The sequence below is a fragment of the Poecilia reticulata genome, linkage group LG7 (genome assembly GCF_000633615.1).
Source record: "Poecilia reticulata strain Guanapo linkage group LG7, Guppy_female_1.0+MT, whole genome shotgun sequence".
Taxonomy (NCBI): Eukaryota; Metazoa; Chordata; class Actinopteri; order Cyprinodontiformes; family Poeciliidae; genus Poecilia; species Poecilia reticulata.
In genome coordinates this window covers 27,167,860-27,191,185 of record NC_024337.1, presented here as the reverse complement: position 1 = coordinate 27,191,185, position 23,326 = coordinate 27,167,860, and the positions used below count along the sequence as shown (strand labels likewise).

The 23,326-nt window shown below is 40.1% G+C and overlaps 1 protein-coding gene across 4 annotated transcripts in view; it reads right to left on the bottom strand.

Annotated features, from left to right (window-relative positions):
- Nucleotides 1-23,326, bottom strand: part of arhgef25a (Rho guanine nucleotide exchange factor (GEF) 25a) — a 65,026-nt gene that overhangs the window by 33,398 nt on the left and 8,302 nt on the right. The window contains exon 1 of one of the 4 annotated variants that reach the window (XM_008413660.2): nt 18,143-18,685. The exons of the other annotated variants lie outside the window; for them this stretch is intronic. Within the exon in view, the coding sequence (XP_008411882.1) occupies nt 18,143-18,251 (109 nt within the window). The 5' untranslated portion in view covers nt 18,252-18,685. Of the gene's footprint in view, nt 1-18,142; nt 18,686-23,326 lie in introns of those variants that run through there. 4 annotated transcript variants of the gene reach the window in all.

The following is a 23,326-nucleotide window of genomic DNA, read 5'->3' as shown; positions in this document are numbered from 1 at the left end:
AGCAACGTGAAGCATAGTAACTTTCTCAAGTGAATCCCTCTTTGTACCAGAAAGAGCTTTATTCTCCAGCAAAATTACACTTTATCCCCTCAGAGCAAATATCCCAGCAGGCCGAGGCTGCAGACAGACACTATATGTGCACTCAAGCATGCGAGAGTACTTTAAGCATTCACCTCCAGGTGGTTCGTAGCATAAAATTTAAAATCTTGCTTTATGCTGATCCCTAATATAGAGATTTTTCTCTCTTATTTCTGTCCTTAAAAAACATTTATTTTTTCATTATCTCACATCCTGTTGGCCCCAGGCGTAGTTTTTTTTTTTTTTTGCTCTGCTCCTGATTTATGAAACCTGCAATATGCTTCTTTTTGTACTTCTCACCTCCACCTGTCCCTCTTTTCTGCTCTCTAATCTTCTGTTCAATGCATTGAAGCCTTTTTTTTTTCAAAAAATGGAACCGCTTCCTGCTCTTTAGACTCAGGAAGCGCAGCTCTTTACTCTGATGCAACGTCCTCCACTGCTGTGACCCAAAGCTGCTGAGACCAGCACGGCTTCTGACATGCAAAACCATCCAGCAGAGGAAGCAGTGACACAGGAGGAAAGGGGAAAGTGTCTGGAATATCTCCTAGGAAGGCCTTTTCCATTTCACATTAAGACCTTTGATTAGTATTTATGGTAACACTTTATTTGAAGGGGTGTGCATAAGACTGACATGACGCTGTCATAAACATGACATAACATCTGTCATGAACATAAAGAAGTCTTTATGAATGTTTATGACAGTTGTCATGAAGTGTCATTTGGTAAATAATGACACTTTTAATGCAAAGTTGCTCTAAAAGTTGCACTGAAAGTCCATTAAAAATGCCAACTTTGCATTAAATTATCATAATTTACAAAATCACGCAAAGTACCCATCTGTCCTCTGACAAACGTGAGGCCTCCACAGAAGAGGTTGATTTACACTGATATTAACTTAACACAAAGCCTGACTGCTTTTCCTAAATTATTTGATTTCTTGGGGCAAATGCATTAGATTTAGAGATATCAGAGTGAAGGTCCCTGAAAAAAAAAGAAACTAAAACCTACCACACTTTTCAAAACCCTTTGAAAAATGTACATTTTAAAAAAAAAACTTGGGTATATATTAGAGTAGACAAAATAAGAAGGTGAATCTTGGGCAAATGGAAAACGTGGGGATTTTTCTGCCTTTTATGCCATAATTATGAAATATTACAAAGTAGACAGAGGTCAACACTTGCCAGAAGGACTAAGGAGAAAGCTAAAGCAAAAAGAGGGCAAACACCGAGAGAGTTGGTATCGTCTTACTGTGTTTAACAGAAGACAGGAGGAAGGACAGCTCCACGATTGTTGTTGTTCCTGTGTGCCATATGCGAGTGTTTTTATGTCCATAAAGTCACACACCGCACTCAGACAAGTGAGCAGTGGTTTCCTGTCCTCCTGTTGACCTACTTTAAGCAGACACACACACGCACACATACACACACAAGCGCACTCACTGCTGTGATTCCCAGAGCACAGAAGGAAATACGTGGTAGACACATCAAGCGGCGCACAAACAAGTCGCCAGGGTCGGCTTCCTGCTGTCAGCACTCACAGCCACATTCTGTGGCAGATTTTTTTATCAGGATCAAAGCGATGTCATTCAAAAAAAAAAAAAAAAAAAAAGAAAATCAGGCTTTCGTTAATCCTGTCGTCTTTGTAAGGAGGTGAAAAGAAATAGATCGAGAAGCGCCTCATTATGAGCTTACGAAACAACTCTAACTATTAGACAGATATCAGGCATGCTGAGTGTCACTCAGAACCGGGTCAACAGCAGAATGGTGATACATCTGAATCTGTGAAGGCTGCATGTTTACGTCACAGATGTTGCTCCCTGCTGAAATAATCCTCCTGACATTTCAGATGAGCTTTCGATTGTTCTTTCAGAGCTCACTTTGCATCTGAATCGGATCTTTTCATGAAAAAAAAAAAAAAAACAGACAGAAAGACAGAAAGATAGCGCGAGAGAGACAGAGTGACAGAGAAAATCTAACCACAGGCAGTGGTTTTTCTCAGACCAGAGTGGGAGGCTGGAATCGTGTTTGTGGTTACTGGGCCTGAAATCTCCAGACATTCCTTTAGAACCCTTCAGGATGAGTTTCTGTTTCTATTTGGTTTGTTTTTGTTTTGTTTTTTATTTATTTATTATAAGCCCTTGAAAAACATATCCATTCATTCACACAGAGTAGGTGCTGATTATTTTTTCTCCCTTGGATTACTTTCACAAAAGATCAGGTGCTGCGATTTTAACTGAACTCTCTCAGATAAATCAAACCTCCAGCCGAAGTATTAAACATATCCTGACCATTTTCTAAAATACCGCAAATCCTACATTTCCCATAACAAATCTAGCACTGTTTTATGCTTTTGTCATTTAAGCTTTAATCGGGAGCTTGTTCTATCAAGTTATGTTCTGCATTCATCAGAAACACACCAGAAAATTCTGATTGGTGATTTTTTTTTTTAATTTATAATCTGAATATCCATCCATCCATCCATCCATTTTCTTGCACCCTTGTCCCTCAGTGGGGTCGGGAGGGTTGCTGGTAATCTGAATATCATGAAGTGAAACTTACACTCCTCACCAAAATAATGCTGGACATGTGTTAATATCACCAGATGCTCAAAGAACTGCATAAATCTGTTTGTCTGACCTGCTTAGTTTTGTGCATTTTGTACGTTTAAATTCCTTACAATAAATGCAGGGAAAGTAACTATCAGAACCAGATTACAAATTATTTTATTGTGTGTGGCAGTGTATTTATGTCTCTGTACGTGTGCCCTGATTATTATAGCAAAAGATCTTCTCTGCGTCAGCTGCAAGAGTACTACTCACAGAGGGTTGAAAATCACAGCGACTGAAGACACACACAGAGTAAAAAACCAAGAACAATCCCCCCCCGAAGAACGACAAGAACACACTTATTTCTTGGGGCAAACAAGGCTGTCATTAGGGTCCGGGGTGCCTGAGAACACACAGCAAATTAAAAGCGATTATGATTTCGCTTGGCAGCTGTGGCTACTGCCAGCAAGGAGGCCTGAAAGGAGAGCCGGGCACAAAAGCTGCAGTTTCCTGCTGGGCTGCAGAGACGTGGAGCTTCTGAAACTGGCCTCGACCTGGATCGCATACATCACACACACGCACACACGCACACACACACACACACACACGCTCTCCAGAAGATCACGTCTGTCAACTGCAAGCAAGATTTAGACACACATACACACACACACAAAAACACACAAAAAACTTGAAGTAGAAGTTTATCCCTCATTCTGCTCTGGTACACAGTCTTGGCCTCCAGATATGCTGGTATAATGATCCTCAGTTAGACTTGATGGTATTTCCAGACACATATTTTCATTCCTTTCCACAGCTCTGCATTTCTCCCCATACTCATTGCCATAGCAACTAAGCCCAGTAGAAGAGGGAGAGAGGGACAGCAGCACAAGAGATTAGCCATCAAAAAAAAAAAAAAAAAGATCAACCTACACATGTGGGCACGTACAATAAATCACGTTAAACATGGCGCTCGCGCACTCTTTCTCACACGTTCGCACAGAATGAGTCATTAGCGTGGATTGGTATAAACCCTTCTGCAGTAACCCAGCACAATAAAAAACTGTCAGGTTTTAGTGGATATTTGTAAAACAATACGAGGCGTGCAGAGAGGAGAGGATGCATCTGAAGAGCTAATTCCACATTCAGGAAAACCATCTGCACCTGTCAGCCTTTGTGCGCTTCAGATCAGATCCTCTCCATATGGCCATTCTCAGGATGTCTTATGAATAATCAAAATCTATTCAAGTGTTGCAGGGCGGGCTTCAGCACTCACCTCCACATTTATATCCCAGGAAAACATCCACGCTCTGGATCTTTACTCGAGGCTTTCAGGTTAATCAGACTTTAAGATTACGGTGAATAAAAAGCTGGTACAGCTTTATTAAGGCTCAATATTTTTTATCACCTGGTCACCCCTGGAATGCGGGGAGGTGGAGGGGGGGAGTATTCCTTACCTCCCAAGTATTACAGCTATGTTTTTGGTCTTGCTAATAACAATTTATTTGGAGGAAATAAAGGAAATCTCATTATTTGAAACCTTGCTCCCGATACCAGCTCAAACCAAAGAGACGTGTGTGTGCTTCAGTGTGATCATCTGGTTCGTCAGGGCAGCTGTTGAGCCAAATTGTTAGCTGCAGTGAGGTTCCTCAAGGCTATCTTTAAAGTGAAAGCTTGTGTCAATTGCAGTGATCAATAGTAGGTATGGATCAGTGACAACCGCTGCGTCATCTGATGACAAACAGGAGACAAACAAGTCAGTGTGTAGCGTAGTGATGATAAATTGATCCGGCAGAATGTAGAAAGAAAGGTGTATAGAAAGGTTATTTTGTGGCAAATATTGTAATATCAATGAGGTTCATGGAGAACAAAGCTCTGCTAATCCACTAATGCTGAAAACAATACTGTGGCATATCACTGATAAAGCATCAGTTAATTTTCATTTAGTGGAAGAAATAACCACTGGTCAACCTCCTGCTGTTTTTTGATGAGGATGTCATCCTAATTTAAATAGACTCCAAATAGCTTAAGATATTTATCTCAATATGTCTTCTACAACAAGGTCCTGCAAGGTTTTTATCTAATATTGCAAAGATACATTGTGTCCACTGGTGGTTCTGCTAGACCCAGTTGCCTTCAGATCATGGAGAACCTCCTTTCTGTGCAGCTTTGGGATAATATTGAGCTTTTCTATTATTATTCAATCTTAATAGACTGAAGACTGAGGGTCACTGACGGTCTCCTCCATTCCGCAGATCTAATATCATCTCTCTGACTTTCATTGACGGATCTATTGCCTTGCCTGTTGTGGTTGGAGAGAGTGAACTGGAGGCAATATTATTTCTCTGAACAGGTGCGTTCTGTAGACAGTCATAGTTGAGGACAGCAGAATCTGCAATCGACTGATTTGTTAATCAGGCGAATAAAAATGTTTTCAGAACCAGAACTCAGAATGAATTTTTGTATTAGAGCACACACCAAAAAAGCACGTGTCAAAAAAAAAAGACCAAATTTGGGTTATTTTCAGATCCAGTATGCAGAGAAATATGAACTGATTAAACTTTGGGTTGATTTAACGCAGCAGATTTGAGGAATGGGTTTGACCCAGCATACTGATTTAGATTTTAAACCCCCAAAATGGGATAAAGTGACTTGTATAATAGTAATTCTTACAAAGAGAGCGGGTTCAAATCACCAAAAACCTAAAATAGTTCATCAGTAGTATTTGTTTAAGATGAAGGGCTTTGTATGTGCTTAACTGTGTGTTTATAATTATAACATCAAGTCCAATAAAATGCAGTGTGATTTTTTTTACTACCAAATCATTTTGCAGTTCTTCATGTGTCAAGAGTCTTTTTCTATAAGTTAAAAGAAAATGTGTTAATTTAGAGCTTTGTCCAACAAAATCCCTCCAGAGGAAACTGGTACGTTTAGTTTAGATTGTACCAAAGTTCACTCTCAATAATTTCACTTCCCATTGTTTGCTTTGCTTCGTGTACTGTTTTGGAAAGTTTCTCTTCTGAGAATTCTCTGAGGAGAGCTGCAGAGGAGATCAGAAATCCCCCTCTGGTCTGTCAGCCGCACTCATGTGTTGTCAATCTACAGTCACAGAAAAAATGCACCAGTGACACTGATAAATAAAAATATGCTCTAATATCTGCAATACTTTAGACTCTGATTTCAGATCCATATTAAGTGAAGAAAATCTCAAATTAACCTTTAAATTGGCAGATAATGTTCTTTTATAAAATAAAAATTAAAAAACCCTTTTAGGTCACTTCCACTGGAACATAAAGTCACTGCCACATATGTATGACAAGTCTGTCTGTTTCTGACCTTCACAGAAAAGATTGCCCTTATTAAAACGACTTCTTAAAAGATCATGTCGAATCAGCCTGCGGCCAATTATTGCTTAAACATAGAAAGGATAAAATTAAGACTTTTACAGAAATGACTCTCTGTGCAGGAACGTTTCTCATTCCTCACGAGAAAAAAAGGTTTCTCACTTGGACAAACATGCCTGCGAGATTATAAATTAATTGTAATCATAAAATTAAGAGAAGGAGCCATCAAAGTTGAGGAATGATGATAAAACACGATTCATGCGACACCAGCAAGGCGAGGTGCTGTTAGACATTTGATAATGAGTCTTTTAAATTCTCTTCCATCCTTCACATATGTAGCATTGGTTTGAAATGGATTTTTAAGGCCAACCAACATTGTTGTTGAATAAAACCAGCTGCAAACAAACTTTAAAAATAGGGTTTTAACAGATTCTTTATTCACTCATAGTACTCTGATGACCCGGTTGTTTGGAACAACTGCTTCTCATCAGTAAAAATGTGAAAAGTCGCTTGAACTTTTCAAACTCTAGTTTTTCTCAAAAGCGAAATGTGTAGGATGCCGGTTTGCTAGGTTTCCATCCACTGCTCTGAGAGAACTGTTTATTTGACTTCCTCCTGGTCATTGAGCAAATCCGTATTTAAATCTTTGATATATAAACTAAGAGTCGGGTTTGATCTGGAAATTTTCCCATCACTACTTTGGACTTGGGTGGCCCATTGTGTTACTATATGCACTGATGCCTGAATTTGGTGCTCTGAAACTAATCGCATTACACTTTGCCTGTCGTCATGACATCACTTTTCCTTTCTTTTATGCATTTTACATCTTTCTTCATTTCTGACATGGAAAACAACTACGTATGTAGAGCTGTAAAATAACCAAATACTGTATACCTGCTAAAGGCGCCACAGCACAGCATTGATTAACAATTAGCATTTTACCAGAGTGCAACGAGTAGATAAGCCACCACAACAACTGAGTGCAGAAAGAAACATTTTCATAGATTTCCCTGATGGCCGCATACATAAAATGAGCCATATGGGCTAAACGAGGGGATAGTGTTGCAGGGGTAAAGTGGCTGCTCTCCCCCTCTGCACTGTTGGAGAATTCTTTCTAAACAAGGTATGGAATGCACTCCTGTGTTTCATAATTTGTTCCCTCATTCTTCTCCTCTGCACGTTTACAAACAGAGTTCTGAGGAAGAAGGAAAAAGAGGGAGAAAGATTGTGGGAGACGGTGGAGCTGACATAGATGGAAGCCCTGGAAACATGTCAGGGCAAGGCGATTAAGTAGAGGAAAAGGGAAGGAAGAATGAAAAGTGAAAATAATGAAGAAAAAAAAGAAGGAAAGGTGGGAGGGTTAAGATGTGATTAATAACTGGATGGCTGACTGTGTGCTGACCAGAATGAGAAAGAGAGAACTGCGGGGAAACAAAGAAAGGAGAAAATGAGAGTGGCCCAGGAGGGATCCTAATGTTCACGTTGGCAGATCAACCCAAAATTCTGACCAGCAAATTTCTTCATACAGCAGGAGACTGGGAACAATTGGTCCACTCCCCTTCAACACCTCCCTACTACAGTTCACATTTCACACACACACTCAGATTGCATTTCTATCCGTCGCTGCTTTCCTCTGTGCAAAGAGCAACAGTATAAAGAACATCTCAGCTGCACGATACAGAGGAGGCAGGGGGGCTGGGGAGGGAGGGGGTAGAGGAGGTGGCGAGGTGGAGAGAGGGAGAGCGGGGTGGGGAGGGGCTGGGAGTGCAAAGTTTAAAAATATCTCAGAGACACAAGGCTAGGGCCACAGTCGGCCAGCATATCTTCAATTTCAGCTATTTTGGTTGCTTTTTTCCATACTGTCTGAAGTCTGCCTTATAAGCTGATGACAGCAAAGACGATTCCTCCAGCTGAGACATAAAAAGACTGTCACAGAAACTTTTCCCCCAGCATTTGCCAGCAGGGCTGTTTTCTGTCAAAAGTGGTCCCGGCTTGTTATCAACGTGTATTCATGCGTCTCCGAGGTCGCAGGTTAGCAAACCAAAAACTTGGGGGCGGAGAGTAGGGGAGCGTGGTGGGGGGTGGGGGGGAGACTGAAACTGAAAGCAGACATGCTAATGCAAGACACTGAACCCTTCCACCTCTGTGTCTGTAACACATCACCACTAATCTCCAAAGAGCCAAATGGACAAAAAAATGTAAAAAATGTTCACGTTTCTTTTTTTTCTTTTTTTTCCCTTTCTAACCAATGAGTCATGTGTTCTAATCACTCTGTGTGCTGCATGATCTCTGCTGAGTTTTTTTTGGGGGGGGGATCTAATTGTGTCCTCTTATTTGCAGCAGGTTGAGGATGATTTGCCTTGAAGGCAAGTGTGTCATTCTAGATTTGGAGATTTGGCTTCTATAATCAGACCCACACATGCAGCAAAACTGTGTCATAATATCATGAAACGCAAAGTTCAATCAAACATTTGCAGCATTTTTATTTATTTATTTAGCAGTGTTTCATAGAAGCCTTTGTTCTCCCTATCTTCACAATTCAGCCATGTAAATGTGTGTGTGGTTGCGTGTGCATGCGTGTCCGTGTGTGTGTGTGTGTGTGTGTGTGTGTGTGTGTGTGTGTGTGTCATTGCTGTGGGGGATCCTTGTTCTCGCTGCATGCATGAGTCAACATCAACCCCCCTTACACACAAACAGGCTCAGATGGGAAAAGGAACATGTACAGTTTAGATGCAAGAGGAAGACTTGAAAGAGACGTTTTAGAGAAGAACAAGAGACAAACTTCAGAAAGGATTGATAAAGATTAAAGCTGCAGAGTTCAATCTGTAGATTGTAACCTGCCACCGCCCATGTGAAGTCACTTTTCTTCCAGTTGCTCAGAGATCAGGTGAAGCAGTTTGCTACTTTTATTAGCAGAATGAGTCAAATGTCAAGATTCTTCATTGGAAAGTGTTATTTCCTGGTTTGGGTTCTTGGGGTGGAGGAAAATAGAAAAAAATCTTGTTCTTTACTGTCAGTTTTACTGATCCATCCAGCCAGCCAGCCAACCAGCCAACCAGCCAGCCAACCAGCCAACCAGCCAGCCAGCCAGCCAGCCAACCAGCCAGCCAGCCAACCAGACAACCAGCCAGCCAGCCAGCCAACCAGCCAGCCAGCCAACCAGTCAACCAGCCAGTCAATTATGACTGCAGCTTTTTGTGAATTTTTTCCGATGTTTAAAGCTCAGAGATCATTCTACTACGTGCTACAAGGCCTTTGAGTTTTCTTTTACTTTCACGAAATATTACTATTGTCCGGCATTCTCTCACATAAAAAAAGAAGCATTATCCAAATCTACTTCATTATTAAATCGGCAGCTTGGATTTCCAGTCTCTGGCCCATGAGTCTAATTGACTGTGGGCATCATAAGCACACCATTTTCCAAATGGTTTGTCAACAGTCTTTGCTGGGAAGCAGGTCTCCCTAATGGCCCTCTGGTAGGCAGCCTGCTAATGTGCTGCGCAGAGTTAAAGTGAAACGTGTGCTTTTGTCTCTCATTTTACCATCCCTCTACCTGTGTACAGTATACTCTTGCCTGTCTCTATCCCATTGATGATTCAGTCAATAGTCCCTTCCATGCTGTGTTGTCATTATGTCACGTAGAGTAGTGTGCAAAATTCTTGAGTCTTTCCCCACACATGTATGTGTTGGAGCTAAGGATTAAAAATTAATTTTACCGGTGTGTGAATATTTTTTGATAAATCACTTGTTTAGGTGCCTTGCTGAAAATTTTTACTCCGTAAAAAGACTCTAAAACTCGAGGCACAAGCTTCCGTTTGTGTCTACTCATAACAGACAGCTAGCGTACAAACATGTCACAAAGACAGTTCACCTTCCTATTGTATAACAGAAGCGTTTAAAATGCCAAACACGACGTGTGACGCATATTTACGTAGAGCTCTTAGCTGAAAACTCGGTGAACAGCCGGACATTGCAGGAGCATAGGGTCTGTGTCAAGTCTAACCCTTTTTATGTCTTCTGAATATATGATGTTCATACACCTTTAATCTGCTGAAAACAATATGAATGTCTTTGTTAACAATCCACTTGTAGAACGTTGAAAGACCTTCAGCAGGCCTGGAGAACCATCGATCAAAACAACTTCTTACTCCCCAAAACAAATTTTGTGAATAAATCAGCTGTGGTTTAAAACTTTTGCTCAGTGCCATCAGTGCCGTGTTTACGGTAAGCATTATTCTTTCTAAATTGTCTCAGTCATGCAAGCCGTCTCACACACACACACACGCACCCACACGCGCACACACACACAAACTGTTGTGCTTTCCAAATAAGTACTGCTTGTATTTCATGTCATATTGATTAAAACGTGGAAACAATTTGTGGCAAGGGTGTCTGTGTATGAAGCCACAGAAAAACTCTGATTAGCCCCACAGCCTTCAGAGGAAAAGCGAATGGGTTACACGCAGGAACGACGGCTATCTAGCAAGGCATTTAGTCTCAATGACAGCAGCTGAAATCGCACGAGTTCCTCTATTTTTTTCTCTCAGAGAAGTGTGAGAGGAGTTGATTCGTCTCTGCATGCATGCATCAAGAAGGCAAATACGTTTGTGTCATCGTTTAGCATATAAAGTAATTATTTCCATGATAGGTAGGAAATGAATCATCCTGCTCTCTGACATTTCCTCTGGAGTCTACAGAGAAGCCTTTTCAGAATAGATGACTCACAACATTTTTCATTGACAGATTTGTCCAGGACAACCAAACAAGACCATGATGACGATGATGGTCACATCAGAAATCTGGTAGCTCACACTTTTTTGTCACACAGTCCTTTGAAAAGGTATTTTCCCCGTTATGTATTTTTAACTAGTTTTTCCACTTTTTTTCCCCCAAAATTAAATGTTTCTGTTTATAAAAAAGACAAAGAGAACCTGAGTAAATACAAAAAGCTATTTTTAAGTAAAATGCAATTGTCGCCTTTCAAGATTTAAAATTAGTAAATGCTTCACCACAGCGAGCAATGTACAAAATGTAGGGGGAAATTAACAAAAGAATATTTAAAAAAAAAAATTCTACTAACAAGTTCAAAAGCAGAGAGTTTCAGAGTCAGTGAACACAAAGCTCTGTCTCCCTTTGTGGTCATCTTAGTATGTGGAACCACCAGCAGAACCTGAGCATGGGACTTAAAGATGAAGAACCCCTCTGAGAAAATCTGGTGCCGCTCTGTGAAGAGCTCTCCAAGTCAGTAAAAGAATTGCAGTCTGAAATAAACTTGAAGCCAGATGTACTTGCCTCCAGATTGGAGTCACATGTGGAAACCTGGAGGATCTTAATAGAAGCCTGGCAGCTGCCTTTTGAACAACTTGCAGCTATTCTAGAGAGACATATGTGAAGTGTGTTGCAATAATAGTGTCACGAGGAAGCAAAAACATGAATAATCATGTTTAGGATGCGAGAAAATGTTATTTAGACTGGCAATATTTCTCAGATGATAAGAACAGGAATGAACCGGAGACTCGATACGCATCCGAAGTAGAAAAAACAGAATCAAAGTGCATGGCAGGGTTCCTTAGAGAGGATTTTGGCAAAAGAACTAAGAGGTCCAAATGTCTCTTTTTGTCCCAAACATACATTTTCCTGTTGTAAAGACAATCATTTCAGTTTTATTTTCATTTAATTGAAGAAAGAAGCTTGCCATCTTCTCCTTGGTAAATGCTAAGCTAAGCAATTTACCAAAAGTGGAGTTCAGACATTTTATCTGTCTAAACCAAATGAATATCTTCTGCATAGCAATGTATTTAAAGGTTGACAGGCACAGGGCAGAGCAAATAATATAAGAAACCGAAGAGGTCCAAAACTGAACCTGGGGGTACACCCAATAGAACTGAATAAATGGAAGATCTGTACTTACATTATTGTTATTTTTGGCTACTGATTTCATTTAATTAACGAAACACAATAACAAAATAACCCACGACCTTTGTGAAAAGGAAGAATTGCTACCGGTGTTAAATCTTGAGTAAATTGCGATTAATCTGTTGAGTTTCACCACACAAACAGCATCACCCAAAAATCAAGAAATCACTCCAACAGAACATATTGACACATGAAGCAGGAAAGAAATATGGAAAAAATTGTCAATTGTTGAGACTTCCAGTGACGATTTTATCCTTAGTTCTGATGTCGATCCCACACCAAAGCCGAAAAGGTATTCGCAGAGGAGTCTGAAGACCAAAACCACTGTTGACAGCAAAGAACTGGAAAGCCCATCTCAGATTTCACCCCCAAAAAAACATTTTGATAATTTTCAGAATTCCGTCGAATGAAAAATCAAAAATGAAATTTTTTGGAAGTGGTCTCCAGTTACATGTGGCTCAAAACTAAACCCAGCATTTAAAAAAAATAAATAAAAAGAACAACATAACTATGGTCAAACATTAAACATGTAATGTGATGGTGTGGGTCAGCTAGGGTTGATGAACAATCTCACACCATTAGTTTGAGATCTTCACCCTCAGCTCTGCAACTCCACTCTAAAACAGCTCAGAGTAAATATTTTTAGAATGGCCTAATCACAGTTTAAACTTACAACTCAGATGTCACGACTGTTAGCATTCCCATGCAACCCCGCAATGTGGTTCAAATTCTGCAATAAAGAGTGAGTCAAAATGTATCCACAACAATATAAAAAGACTCTTTGTCAGTAGTTCACAGTATAATTAGTTGCATGCATTTTGCGTTAACTCAGGTTATGATTGCCTTACATAAAAATCTAGTGTTGTGACCTGAAACATTTAAGCATTCAAAAACCATGGCATTAATGGCATTGTTTGTCGTTTAACCTCAACTATTCCAGTTAAGATTTCCAGACAGTGTTTCAGCTAATGTTTGTTAGAAACACTCTTCCAAAGACAAAAAAGACATTATGTGCTGCAGTGACATGCCTGACCTGTGAGAACAATGGTGAGGGCTGAGGAACTACAAGTCCGGCCTGTATTGTTCAGCGTTTCCTATAAACAACACAACAGCGCCTAGAAGTTATTGCAGAGGTCACCGTTTCTTCCACGTCAAGTGTGCTTGTTGTGTTGTATTAAAGTTCTGATCAATGTCAGCGTTAAAAAACAAAGTTATTCCCTTTCTCACCTCTTGGCCTAGTTTCATTAGGCAATATGTCATATTCACATAACCTAGCTAACAGACAAGCAGGTGGGCAAAGAAAAGACACAGAAAACAGCAGCTTATCCAGATCTAACCTGGGAGAAACAGTGAGGTCCTCTGTGTTGTGCTACCAGTGGGTATGTTCCGGTAAACAAGCTTAAATTTACTATGCAGTGTCAGAAGAAACAAAGCAAGTAATGAGATTTTAATGGTGGTGATTAAAAATAGTTGTAGAGCACGACCCCCTGCTAATATTTTCCCTCTGAAATGATGTTTAGTACATAAGTAAGTTGTTGCAGACAATTCCTCAGTGTAATAAGAAAATTACACTGAGAAATTGTAATTTCCTCATAACATAAGAAATGGTTACAGTGGACTTCATGTGGTAGACTAACAGCATTGAAGAAGGAGAGATGAAAGGAAAATATATAGGATTTTAAAAGATATTTTCAAAATATAATACATTTTGTGTTTCTACCAGCTTTGCACATCAAAAGACTGAAATAGCTTCTCCAAAACATCCCAAAATGACTCACGTTGGACAAAGCGCATCTGTGAACATAAATGTTCAGGTCTTGACACTGGTTATGAATTGGAGGTAGGTCTGGACTTTGACTAGGCCACTCTAGCATATAAAGTCATTTTGATCAAAGCTCTGGCTGAATGTTTAGGCTGGTTCTCCTGCTGGGAGGGGAAAACATTTTCTCATCCACCTTCACCCCAACGCTGATCTTTTCCCCCTGTTGTTGACGAAGAGAAGCATCCAACAGCATGATGCTGCCAACATCATGTTTCAGTGTGGATGTGTGGACTAATAATGTGATGTGTTAGTTATATTCTACATATATAGCTTTGAACCGAAACGTTCTGGTTGCATTGACCGGAGGACATCCTTTCAGATGATCGTCCTCCAAAATGAATTGTGGCAAACATGACTGCTAATACAGATTTCTAAAACACATTTTCAGAACTGCTATCACAATTATGCTCTTCGTCGCATTGTTTTATCAAATGAAATCACAAAAAAACAAATTAAAGCTTGTGGAAAATTGTGTGTGAATTGGTACTGCCTCGTTGTTCTGGAGCCAGCATTGACTGTGTTTAGACTGAAGTGGTTAAGCTTGGTGCTCACTGTTAAAAACTGGAAGTACGCAAATATTTTCCAACTGCCTGATTGCTGTTTTATTTTTCAGACAGACTGTCAGCACAGATAATCAGGTGATCCAAGTGCTTTAAAAAAAAGTGTAACGTGTCAAGAGAGAAGCTAAGTGTTTATTAATGTTAGTCCTCTAAAGCTGGAGGCGATTTTGGAGTCAGACTCCAGCAGCTATTAGAGGTTTGGGTTTTGCATTCCAGCATTGTCATCATGTCCGCCTTTTAATAACAATGTAGTCATGAAATAGCACATTTTATTCTATGAAGGAATAAGGTTTCTTTCTTGTGCTGTTAGTGGGAATTCATGATACTCAGTTTACCAAGCAGTAGTTGTGCATGGCTGATGGTACAAAAATAAATGTGCTTATTTGCAGAGACTGACGTATTTCCAACTAATAGACTCAAGCTCAGACCATGAACTCCAGCTCTCATTCTGAAGGAGCACAAACTGTTCAACAGCCGTTGATATTTTTGCTCCAAACAAATAATTTTTGCGGCCAGTCCCACTGACAGTTCCCAAGGCTGAAACGTGCCAACTAGCAACACACTGTTGTCTTTGGCAGATGTCTGAGCACCGTAAGTGCCCATTGTTTTGCTCGACGTGGCTCATTGAGAGACAACAGAGCACTTAGCCGTGTTCAGAATGAGAGTAGGCTGTTGATCTTTTACATGCCGTACTTGACTGCCAACATAGTCCTGAAACACTATAAGTTGTTTAAAATTGGGGAAATTGTGTTTATTAAGGCGCCTTTTAATACCCTGAAATGTTTAATTCCTCCAATCCCCCACATGTTTACATATTACGAGCTAAGCGTGTGTGTATTTGCTGTGATAACACATGTAGAAGGTGTAGTAAGGGAGCAGCAGACGAGATGGAAAAGAAGAATATCCATTACATAAGAGATTAAAAACCAAAGGAATGTTAGATATGCGACCAAGAACCGTGGCCAATAATGTGAAAGTCAACTCCAGAAGCCCCCCTGAGTACGGAGACTCAGTGGGCAGCTCCACTGTACGTGCCTTTGATGTGAAAGGGAACAAACACACAGCAGGGCACCAAGGCATAAACTCATATCATGCAATTAGACACCACTGTTGTTTTAACTTTGCTTTGGGCCACAGCAGCAGATGTCATACTCCATGAGAGTGTAAAGCAACAGCAAGGACAGTGAGGCGACTGGCACACAGTTAGCAAGAGCCAAGCAGGAAAACTTGCAGCTCCACAGCAGTTTGTGCTGCGTTTCAATACAACGAGAAAGCACGATTTGGAGACAAAAAGGGGTAAGAAGGAGGAATTGGACAAAGATGAGTCCAAGTCATTGCATTGCAAGCTACCAGTAAAGTTCCAGTCTTTCCACTCGACTGGACCCCATCAAATCAAATCCCAAAGAAAGAGATGCTGATCACAAGTGAAGTGAAACACCTTGGCAAAACCAGGAGCAAACTGCCAGAGCAGAAACGGGGGGAAACCCTAAAATCATAACTTTTGGAGAAAACACTCATTTTAGTTTTTTCTTTTTCTTTTTTCTAAATATACCGGAGAAGTAATGAAGAAACCAGGGTCTGCTTTCAATAGCAGTTTCCGAACGTTTAAAATAGTAAACTTTGTGTTTTTAATGATTGGCTATTCACACACTTTTGTCATTGGTTCCAGCCAATAATCTGCACATTTGATAGGAACATATGACTACTTGTCGCTACCACAACAAGACCTGTAACTTTGACTGTGAACTCTACAAGAGAAGAGAAGTATCCACTCGGCACATTGCTGCTGGATTCTATAGCAGCAGAAAGAAAGAGAGTGGAAAGACATGAGAATAAGTAGACATCTTGAAGTGAACAATCATATTTACTTTGGATATGACAACATCCTCTATAAAGACATCAGTGTCAAGAAAACATCCCACACTGACACCCCATTGATTTTGGGGTGTCAGTGTGTCACTACCAGAATAGTGTCTGCACAAAATGGCATAGTCTGTCTTTGGTTTACCTAAAGCAGATCTAAGCCTAAATCTTTTGGGGGTTTTAACCCCACTTTCTTTTCCGGTTAGTCTTTCTAACTCTTGAAGCTTCTTGTTGCTCCTTTGTTGAGTTCTGGAGGTCTTTACTTGGTTATTACTGTAACAATTTGAGATAGCTTCCACTCCTCAACACATTTGCATGAAACACTTAAAAATGTGTCTTTTCTCCTTTTCAACACAAGCACAGCTCTACAGAGAATGATGCAGGGCAGCAACTCGCTTACCCTGCAGCACTCTGCAGTCTTTGGGGGGCTGAAAGCTTAAATGTCTGGAGCGAAGTCAGTCAGTTTGCCTCAGGCAAAACAACACCGTGTTGTCTGGATTGGTGGATGTATCTGTGGCTTCACATCAATCTGACCCAAGCATGTTGTCAGCAGAGGCTCCGACATCAATTTTGAAATTAATTTGCTCAATCCCTGATGGCACTTTGCACTATTTTAGGGAGCTTTTCCAAATCTGTAACTTGAATAAATAATACAGAAACCGATTGACACAAAAAACAAAAAATAAACATTATCTGCATTACTAAAAATGGCTATGATGATAGGCAATATCGGATCGTAATGCAGGCTAATTATGAAACATTTTAGTAATTTTCTAAGAAATCATGATATCACTTTCTGCAAGCTCTGTGTCAACCTTGGATGCACTGCACTGTTGCATAATATATTCTTATGTATTCATATTTATTCAAGGATTAGTAATAAATATGAGCTTACAACGTAAATGCTAGCCCTAACCCATTTGCTTTGTATGCTAGTAGAGGTGATGCTTTGTGTTTAGTGCATCACAAAATGTATGAAGATGTCCATGCTGCTTTGGGGTGTCACTGTGTCACTACCAGAATTGTGTCTGCACAAAACAGCATTATTGGAATGGCATTATTGTATTTATTTTCTCCAATATCTGGTTCTCAATGTGTTTAACGTAAAGCATAAAGACAAAAAGACTTTAAACTTTAGAGTCTAGGTATTTATTGAAAGCTATTATGTTTTCCTGCTATCCTGCAGCCCTAATGTACTGCTTGGGTTTCAGATGAGGTTCTGCGGATGGACACTGGACTCCAAATGCAGCAATTTGTAGCAATTATTCAGGTCCAGTGAAGGGGTCATACAATATGCAACTTAATTGGATGTGGGGATCGTGTAAGCTGGCTACAGATTCATAAAGTCGAGTGAGGTTTACACGGGTAAGGCTTTATGTAAACACTTTTTTCACGATGTCATATTTTCTAATCAAAAAGCTCCAACACGAGTCATTCACACTGAAACCATGAACTTCCAAGTCCGCTGCGATATATCACATTCAGTGCTAAAAGTCATAAAATGTTTGCATTGAGTCTGATTCAAGTCCACACCTTCTCGTGTCAGTGGGAATAGAAAGACCAATTGTTTCAGACTGGGTTCTGCCTTTCACGCGCAACACTTAATCTATTGACACACTCATCACAATGACGGGGTCCACTTTCCAAATCCTGCTCACAAACAAACCTGTGTTCCCCTCTCTGTCTTAAAGGGGAGAGTGTGTGATGCACTCCGTCCTTCCTGTTTCCCACTGTGAAGTCTTCTGGGGGGGACATGCTTTGCCTGCTCGGATCTGGACGTGTATCACACACACACTCAAACACACGCGTGTGCACGCACACACATCTGTTGCTTTAGATAGAGGTGCAAACTGAAGTCCACCAAACTCTGCACATATTTGGAAAAACGACTCGGAAAACAGTCTATCTAAACATGCAGGAGAGGTTCAGGTACTGCTTTAAGTTTAGTGATTGACAACAACTCAAGGAAGATTTTTTTCTTCTTCTTCTTATGTGTTGGTATGAGCATAATACTGACCTCTGACTCTGGCATAGCAGCAGCCACACTTAACTAGGATTTTTCGGAACAAGTGCTGGCAGCCACAGCCTCTGTGGTGGCGATGGTGATGGTGGTGGCCCCCTTTCATGCTGTTGAACCATGAGCAGAGGTGGGCATGGGGCCCAGCAGTCAGTCTCTATCCCCCCCACCTCTCTTTTTCAGCTTTACTCCAGCAAAAGTGTAAGTGTCCAAAAAAGATCAGCTGATCCTCTTCTTCTTCTTCCTTCTCCTCCTTTTTCTCCTCAGTTGCCTGTTAACAGTGCTGGAGCCCACATCCAAGACACTGGCAGTCCTCAAAAGAAGCAGGCAAGAGGAAATCCACACCAACAGGGGATTTGTTTTTTTGTTGTTTTTTTTTCTTTTCTTTTTTTAAAAGGCGGTGAAATATTCCTGCGAGCTCATCATCACACTGAACGTGTTCTCTCTTCTCCCTGTCTCTCCGGTTTTTTCCTGCCTCTGCTTTCTCTCTGGTGCTGAGCTCTCGCCTCTGTGAACTGCCTGGTCAAATGACAGACGGGGAGAGAGAGAGGGAGACGGAGATACCAGGGACAGAGAGAGAGAGAGAGAGTAAGGGGAGGGGTGAGAAGGGTGGAGTCTACGGATCTAGTTGTCGGCTATTCCAGGATAAGGTTCCCACTCCCTTGCTTTTTCTTTTTTCTCTCCTGTCTTCCGCTCCTTTCTCCCACTCCCCTAGTTGATTTTTCTAGCTGCCTCTGTTCCATTTACTCTCTTGTCGGCGACCCCCTCTGCCATGTCTGTTATCCTCTTTCCTACATGCTTGAGCCTCACTGTGGCAATCCTTACATGGGGAGCCTTAGACAGGACTAGATTAAACGTGTTCTCCTATGCCTGCTCACTTCTGACTCTGTAAATAGTATCACCCGGCCCGGGTCTGTAGCGATACTGATTGCTATTTAAAGGCCATATGCAGATTTAGGTTGGGTGTCATGTATTTTTCCATAAGTTAGATACGGGTTCAGTTTCTTCAAGACATGTTTTCGGGTTCTGGGTCTCTTCGTAGAGAGTCGTGTTCAGTACTGATCCTTAAGGTAGCCGTTTTATTTCTCTGTCTCTCCATGGAGCAAATAAGCAGTCTCATATTTCATAATGTTGTTACTCCTGCACAGTGTGTGTGTGTGGGGGGGGAGCGGGGGGGTGCGTGTGTGTGTCTCTGTGTGTCCAACTCTGTGTGTGTAACTCTCCACATGCAGACTTCTAACTCTCTGTCTGACATGGAGTAACAAACTTACGGTACATAAAAACGTAAGCAAAGGACCAGGGAAGTACCCTGTGAGTCTGTGGTTAAATATTAATTGTTTTTAATGATGAATAATTTAGGGAACAGATAAGGGCTTCCTAATGCGCAGAGTTATCCATCTGTACACAAATTGCATTACTGATGTTCTAGATCCATCACAACTTCTGCGTGCAAGTGTTATTTCAAAACCCGTACATTCATATCAGAAAAAGCAAAGAGGGTCAATGAATTCAGAATATGCGGTATGAAAGATCTTCACTGTTATATTATGGTTATTCCTTTTATAATGTATGCAAACTACTTTCTGCTAACGAATGTCGATATTATTGATTGTTTAAAGAAGTTATTATGCACATACATAATCATAAACTTAATCATTTCCAGGCCATTGTTACCTATTCACCTATCTTCGCCATTGCCTTCATACGCGTCTCCCTTCAGTGCTACGTTTGAGATTTCTCCCATTGAATTTGATTTCTCTTACAGAGCCAATCAGGAGAAGTTCTGAAAAATAATGTCGATTTTCTGTGTTGTTTTATAATTGTATTTGTTGTTTTAGCAATGGCAGCAGAGGAAGTGACCAAAGTCACTCAATTCCAAATGTTGAATTAACATTAACAGGCATGTTATTTGGTTTTGTACTTTTGTCTTCATAGGGTAGGGTGGTTTGATTATAGTGCAATTTATGGTGAGCTTCATAAAGTCGAACCGAACTGGTGCATTACATATGTCATGGCCAAACATTAGCAATTCAGTAAAATCAAAAACAATCGTTTCTCAATAGCTTAGGGTCCAGTCCCTCTGTACGAAGCAAAGTTTGAAGGTTACTTTAATTGTTCCAAAGGGTAGAGCCTTACCCCATTTTCTTCCAGAAAATTTATTTCAATATTCTGAGAAAGTAACATGTAACCTCATGGATAGTAACCAGCAATGTTCAGATAAATTACAGGACAATATCCTGAAAGTCTTTAGAGTATAAACCTCTTCTGGAAAAGTAAAGGTCTGAGAAAGTAACATCTAATTTCAAGGAGACTTACCTCAAAGTTCTGAGGAAACAACACATAAGTTCAAAAGCTGCATAGTCCTGAGAGATAGCTCATAAATTCCAGAACATAAGTTTGTTAAATGTAACCTCTTCTGGAAACGTTTAAGTTTAACATGTGGTAAGGCAATCTCCATGTTCTGGCAAAAAAAAAAAAAAAATCATGGAAACATGTAAGTCATGGAGAATGCAGCTTGTACATTCTTGTTAAGCAATCACCAAAGTTCGGGAAAGCAATGTGTCAGAGCTATAAAAAGCAACCTCTAGCTTTTAAGACTGCAACATGCTGGTTTTAACCAAACAAAGTTGGTTTTTGTAAAGTTCCCCATATGTTTGGGCGTAGTAACCTGTAAGTACATAGATTGTAATTTCTTAGCTCTGGGATACTAGTCTCTACATTCTGGGAAACTAACATGTTTCCAGTATTATATAATGTTTTTAATGCATTGTTCACTTCAACAGATTTTAATGTTTCTGCCAAAGCATCTCTATGTATATAAGAGATTAAGCTTTGTATTATTTCCGTGGATTTGACCGCTTTCATAAATGTGTTGATAATCACTTCTCTAAAAACAGCCTCACAAATCCAGATATATGTACAAATAATTATAATAATAAATGTAATCTATTTTACTTCTAATCAGTACAATGCCTATCAGACTTACTGAGCGTTTTGCATGGTTAGTACAAATTTACCAGGCACATCGATGCATTTGCTTTAACAACTGAAGTAAATGTTTTGAACCAAAATACTCATGAATGCTGATCAACCTTATTAGTGAATCTGGTGAAATTTGTTTATGAATACTTAATTTTTGTTCCACTTATCTGCATCTTTGTTCAAGCGTGTGAAGCAGGTACTTTTTTTTTTTTACTTTTCCCAACTCTTAGAAATGTTCAGGGTTGGATTTGTAGTTGTGCACTGGACATTCTTTGTGTCTGGCGCCAGAAACATGTGCACACCTAGCAGAGGAGTCCTAACTCTCACAAAAGAAAAAAAATGCAGTTTCCAACACTGTGGAACAAACAAAGCAGACCATATTTAGATGTGAACATCAAAACACCAGAAACACAGTTTACATTTTTAGCCTTTCTTACCGATGAAATCAGAGCGGGCCCGTAAAGTAAAACACGTTCTCTAGAGTAAATAACTCCAGACAGACCCGGCGCAGGAAGAAAAATGAAAAAGGTTTTATGAAATGCTATGACATTCTGGCCAGGAAACAGCATTCTCAGACTTGAAGCTGCTCAGATCGTGACTCGGCGTATGACATGACTTTAATTTCGCAGCACCTCTCTTCCTTCAAAAGCTGCAACCGTAATAAATCACCAGCTAATTCCTGGAATGGTACAGTGACAGGTGAGGATCAGCAGCAATCCAGCCACCACACACGCTCCAAAGCACACCATCAAGTGCCTCCATCTCGTCATGGCGACAGGGTGGGGGCAGACTGCTGTCATGTCGTCTCTATCATCTATAGGTGACAAAGCAAACAAAGAGGCCTCACCCATCAGCCTCGCAAGCGGGATACACACTCACATCCATTACGCAGCTCGCTGACTTGCACAACAGTCTCACTGTGTCTTAATTTACAAACACAGGGAACCCAAAGCAGCTGTAACACACACACGCCGAGAAAAAAAAAAAAAAAGAAAGAAAGAAAGTTCTGCAGAGGAGAAGCTCTACAGTGAAAAATAAGTCATCTATTCTCAGACTCGGTTAGCACGCTGGTTTCTCACACTCTGCACTTTCCCTCTTCTCAGACACAGAGGGCTCTCGCTCTCTCTATATCCGTGCCGCTGCATCTCTTTGCCGAGAAGAGATTCTTTAAACAGCTGTGGCTGAGGGGGGTAATGCACCTCAGGATTATTGAGCAGAGTTGTTGAACAGCGTAGCTTCTCACTGATGTGGATGTTGAATGTTGTCAAGTTGCAGGAGATTCGAAGAAGCCATGCGAAGCAGCAGATTTAACAGAAATGCCAAAAAAATATATAGACTGAAAAAGTTTTCAGTAAAAATGTTTTCAATGTAGATCCTGTTAAAAATATATTAAAGTTAGAGTAACCCTAATTCTAAAATTTACTCTCTATATTCACTATATTCTCTATATTCACTCTCCGCACTCCGCAGATGATAGTAGAAAAAGGAAGGAGGCAAAGGAGCTCAATTTTTTTATTTTTTATTTTTTTTACAAATTATCTGTCTCATGTAGTACTGCTACGACATAGTGACAGTTTTAAAAATATTTGAAAAACATATTTTTTCAAATAATCTAATAAGTCATTAAGTTGACTTATTAGATGAGGTTGGGTCATGCGTTCTGTGGCCGTCTAGTGGAGACAATTTCACAAACATTATTTCTTGCATTTTACACATAATTTTATTTTCACTAGTTGGATACTAAATGATATCCGTCGACTATTGTTGGCAAATTAACCTCAGCAGTTTAAACGACAGCTGTTGAACCAAATTCGTGTTCATCTTCTCTAAGCCCTCTGATGTTTTCAAAGACTGCTTCTTATATGGTGGCTATTTTTACATAACGCTGTTCCCCTTTAAACCTAATCAATCTTTTAATTTACTTACAAACATAAGCAAGTCGGACTATTATAGACCCACAATGAATCTTCATTTCCAAATTTAAAAACTGTTGCTAATTAACTTTATGAGACTGGATTTAGAGATCATTAAGTCACAGAAACAGCACTGGCGATAATTACCATTCATCTCCTCCTCCACAATAGACTTGCATCTATATTTGTCCTGCCAGAGCTTTGTTTGATACCGTCTGTTACAAAATTACATTGAAATATTCAATTAAAGAGGATTTAAAGTGATATTTTGATGAAAGGGGGAGAAAAA